Below are 3975 nucleotides of genomic sequence, written 5' to 3'. Positions count from 1 at the left end.
AAGTAAAAGCACTTAAGTGTGTATGAAAGAAAGTTAAGAGGTTAAGTATGAAGTGTAAAGAATGTATTGTATGATTATGTGATTAACTAGAACTCACTCAGCGTAGCTGACTTTTAGTATGCACGCAGGTGAGTAGGATGAGACAGCTGGCTTGAGCGGGGACACATGGCAGAAGAATAAGAGCCTGGCATCTGAATTCTTACGATGTTTTAATTTTAATGTTTTAATGTGAAAGACAAAGGACGTTTTGAGACAAGTTATGAAATATTGTAATGTTTTATGAAAGTTTTATATTCCGCGTAAATGTTTTAATTAACTCTGATATTTAGAACTGTGTTTATGAGTAAATCCAACACGAAAGTAGGGTTACCGGTAACGGGGCCTTACACGTATGATGATCCTCCCAGGAGATTTGTTTCTCCTCCCATAAGGGGAAGTCACATTCAATACAGTCAGCCATTCGAACAAAATTTGGGTGAGATCTGGAGGTTACATCCTTGTCCTCGCATTATTATGCGAGTTCCATCTTATGAGGACGAACTGGATGGGCATGACTCAACATATCGCCCTGAGGGCAGTTATTACAGCGGGGACAGCCGACTCCCGTCATACGGAGGGGCTAGTTACCCGCGACCAGTTGTCCGCCATGCGGATTATTGCAGTAATGCTGAGTATGATTTTTCCAAACCATACCGTCCAGAGTCTTTTGCAGAAAAGTAAAAATTTATTCTAAGCATCGCACAAGCTCCATTTCCAATGAACACGAAGATTCCAACATCTGTTGGAACATACAATGGAATGACAGATCCTAGCGATCACTTGTTGAGATTTGTGGCAGTAGGAGGAGTCAGTGGTTGGAATCTTCCGTACTGGTGTCACATGTTTGCATTAACGTTTACGGGAGCTGCTCGTGAATGGTTTGAAAAGCTACCCGCTAGACAAATTAAAAGCTGGAATGATTTTGTGGCAAAAGTTTCCCAACATTTCAGTCAGCAGAAGAAGCATACTCGAGACCCTTCAGAAATATTGGATGTTACAAGGAGAAATAATGAGTCTATCGAAGACTTCATTACTCGTTTTAATAACGAGAGCCTTAACATTGGAGGGGTCAGCGAAGATATGCTGAGGGGAGCATTCCGCAAGAACGTTCATAGTGATGCTTTGATCCGCACTCTCACGGGAAGAGATGGAATGCCCGAATCTTGGGATGAAATCATGCAGGCAGCAAAGTTGTTTGTAAGAACTAAAAAGACTTTGGGCTCCAGTGGTCCGCCGAGGATTGAGTTTCAAACTCCGAGACTAAACAGACACGCCAAGGGACCAATATGGTCAAGACTTCAGCCAAGTGCTGAAATGTCTAAACCATTCGATGCAAGAACCTTGATCGGCAATAAGGGCAAACATATTTTTCAGCTCGATCTTCCAACAGTTGGACACCATTATCAAAGACTCCCTCAGAAATCCTCACCACCGAGAATTTGACTTTCAGAAAACCTCAACCATTACCAAGGAAGTCTTTCCTCGACAAGAAAAAGCACTGCTCATATCATAATGATATTGGACACAACACGAACGAATGTGTAGCCCTCAGAAATGAAATTGAAGCAGCCGTTAAGAATGGTAAACTAGAACATTTGGTCAAAGACACACGACCAGGGACTGGTAAACCTCCCGCAAGAGACAGACAGGGCCCACCTAAAAGACAAGTCAAAGATTTGAACGTCCACATGATTCAGGGTGAACATATGGTTAAAGGAAAGAGAAGGGAATATTTGGATGAGGAATGGAAAAACGAGCCCGTGATTTTTCCTCGAATCAGAGGAGGACCACGTAACAAAAACCTGTTGATAATCACTGCTCTTTTTGGCCACTACCGATCGTAATATGTGTTTTTTGACACCTGTAGTACATCGGACATCATGTACGAACAATGTTTCGAACAGTTAGACGACGAAGACAAAGAAAGGTTGAAGCCAATTCATGCCCCCATTTCCGGTTTTGGAGGAGAGATAATGCACCCGCGTGGGGTGATATCGTTTCCGGTAACACTTAGCGACGGAATTCATTCAAGATCAGAGGAAGTTGAATTTTTGGTTTTACCAGCAACTTCCAAACTTGACATTATTCTAGGACGAGAGCCGATTGGTGACTTCAACGCCCACCCGTCCACAACCCACGGTGCAGTAGGAGTCCCAACTCGCACCGGTGTGGCAATAATTCATGTCAACCGACATTGCTTTACAACGGAGAGTTCAAGGCCCGGAAAGGTCCCAAAGAAAACTTTAAGAACCGAGACGGAAAAATGGGTTTTGAACAAAAAATTCCATGATCAAATAGTAACAATTGGACCCGCTATTTCAGAAATAGTGAGGACCTTTTTGAAGCAGCTATTAACTAAAAACGTTGACATCTTCGCCTGGCAGCCCGCGGACATGACTGGTGTCCCGCGGAGCATTGCTGAACATAAGTTAAGGGTAAACCCGGTGTTCACACCAATTGTCCAGAAAAAGCGGAAGATGGGCCCAGAACAAACGAAAGCTATGAATGAGCAAGTGCAAGATCTTCTTCATGCCGGGATCATCCGAGAGAGTAAATATCAGACATGGGTAGCTAATCCAGTCATTGTTCCAAAGAGCAACGGAACATGGCGGATGTGTATTGATTTCAAAGATTTAAACAAAGCTTGCCCAAAAGACTGTTACCCACTACCTGATATTGACCTCAAGGTAGACGCTGTAGCCCCGTTCAAGTTCAAGTGTTTCCTTGATGCTTACAAAGGCTATCACCAAATCCGCATGGCGGCAAGTTATGAGGATAAAACAGCATTCCGAACTGATCAAGGCACTTTTTTTATAAGATGATGCCTTTCGGGTTAAAGAACGCGGGTGCCACATATCAGCGGTTAATGGACCAAGCTTTCAAATATCAGATAAGTCGAAACCTGGAGGTTTATATGGATGATTTAGTGATCAAAAGCATCGAAGAAGATCAAATGTTAAGAGATATTGAGGAGACCTTCGAAACATTGAGAAGCATCAACATGAAGCTGAACCCGGCTAAATGCTCATTTGGGATGGAGGAAGGAAAGTTCCTTGGAGTCATAGTTACGGATGCAGGCTTCAAAGCTAACCCTGAAAAATTTCAAGCTATAGCCCGCATGCCTTCTCCTTCTTCCCTCAAAGAAGTTCAGACACTTAATGGAAGACTCGTGGCGCTAAACCGATTCCTTGCAAATCCTGCGGCCAAGTCTTATCCATTCGTGTCAACACTTAGAAATTGCCTCAAGAAGGCACATTTTAAGTGGACCGCAGAAGCTGAACAAGCATTCTCAGAGGTCAAGAAGTGTTTAATGGAGTTGCCTACTCTAACAGCACCATACGCGGGTGAACCCTTGACACTATATTTGTCTCCTTTTGACATTGCCGTTGGGGCTGTACTACTGACAGATAGAAAGAACGTTCAAACTCCAATATACTATGTCAGTAGGACCTTGGCGGATCCAGAGACCAGATACTCAATGCTAGAAAAATTCGTCTTAGCACAGGTCTATGCAGTCCGACGACTCCGCAGATATTTCCAAGGACACCCCATAAATGTCTTAACCGGATACAAACTCAAGAATGTGTTAAGTAAACCAGAGTTGTCCGGACAGTCGGCAAAATGGGCCATTGAACTAGGTGAACACGCGATCGAGTATAAACCTAGACCAGCAATTAAAGGGCAGGTATTGGCGGAATTTGTCATAGAAGTCCCGCAACACAAGGAACAGGAATGTCTGATCGAGCAACAACCTCAAGCACCTCCGGAACAAGGCAAAATTTGGTCATTGTTCACGGATGGAGCTTCAAGCAGTGAGGGATCCGGTGCGGACCTCCGGTTAGTCAATCCCGAGGGCCACGAATTCACATATGCCATAAAGTTAGACTTCAAAAGCACTAACAATGAGGCTGAATATGAAGCCTTTTTGGCGGGCCT

At 43.7% G+C, this 3975-nt stretch overlaps 2 protein-coding genes across 2 annotated transcripts; both read left to right on the top strand.

Moving 5' to 3' along the window:
• The first annotated feature begins 756 nt into the window (after window positions 1–756).
• Window positions 757–1883, top strand: LOC143598489 (uncharacterized). The gene is made up of 2 exons (XM_077076696.1): window positions 757–1328; window positions 1430–1883. Exons 1-2 carry the CDS (start codon window positions 757–759, stop codon window positions 1881–1883), a joined length of 1026 nt encoding a protein of 341 aa, XP_076932811.1.
• A 36-nt stretch (window positions 1884–1919) lies between these two features.
• LOC143598483 (uncharacterized) lies at window positions 1920–2861 on the top strand. Its single transcript, XM_077076692.1, has one exon. The coding sequence runs from the start codon at window positions 1920–1922 to the stop codon at window positions 2859–2861; it is 942 nt and encodes a 313-aa protein (XP_076932807.1).
• The last annotated feature ends 1114 nt before the right edge of the window (window positions 2862–3975 follow it).

Source organism: Bidens hawaiensis, unplaced genomic scaffold (assembly GCF_021521415.1).
Source record: "Bidens hawaiensis isolate Kalapana, Puna unplaced genomic scaffold, B.hawaiensis_p1.1 tig00001904_1, whole genome shotgun sequence".
NCBI lineage: Eukaryota > Viridiplantae > Streptophyta > Magnoliopsida > Asterales > Asteraceae > Bidens > Bidens hawaiensis.
This window is presented reverse-complemented; position numbering and strand designations above follow the sequence as displayed.

Bases quoted from the DNA above. Each gene is read 5' to 3' on its own strand.
- LOC143598483 (XM_077076692.1), top strand. From the start codon at position 1,920: ATGTACGAACAATGTTTCGAACAGTTAGACGACGAAGACAAAGAAAGG.
- LOC143598489 (XM_077076696.1), top strand. From the start codon at position 757: ATGAACACGAAGATTCCAACATCTGTTGGAACATACAATGGAATGACA. The intron at 1,329-1,429 runs GTCAAGACTTCA...ATCTTCCAACAG, and splicing joins CACGCCAAGGGACCAATATG to TTGGACACCATTATCAAAGA.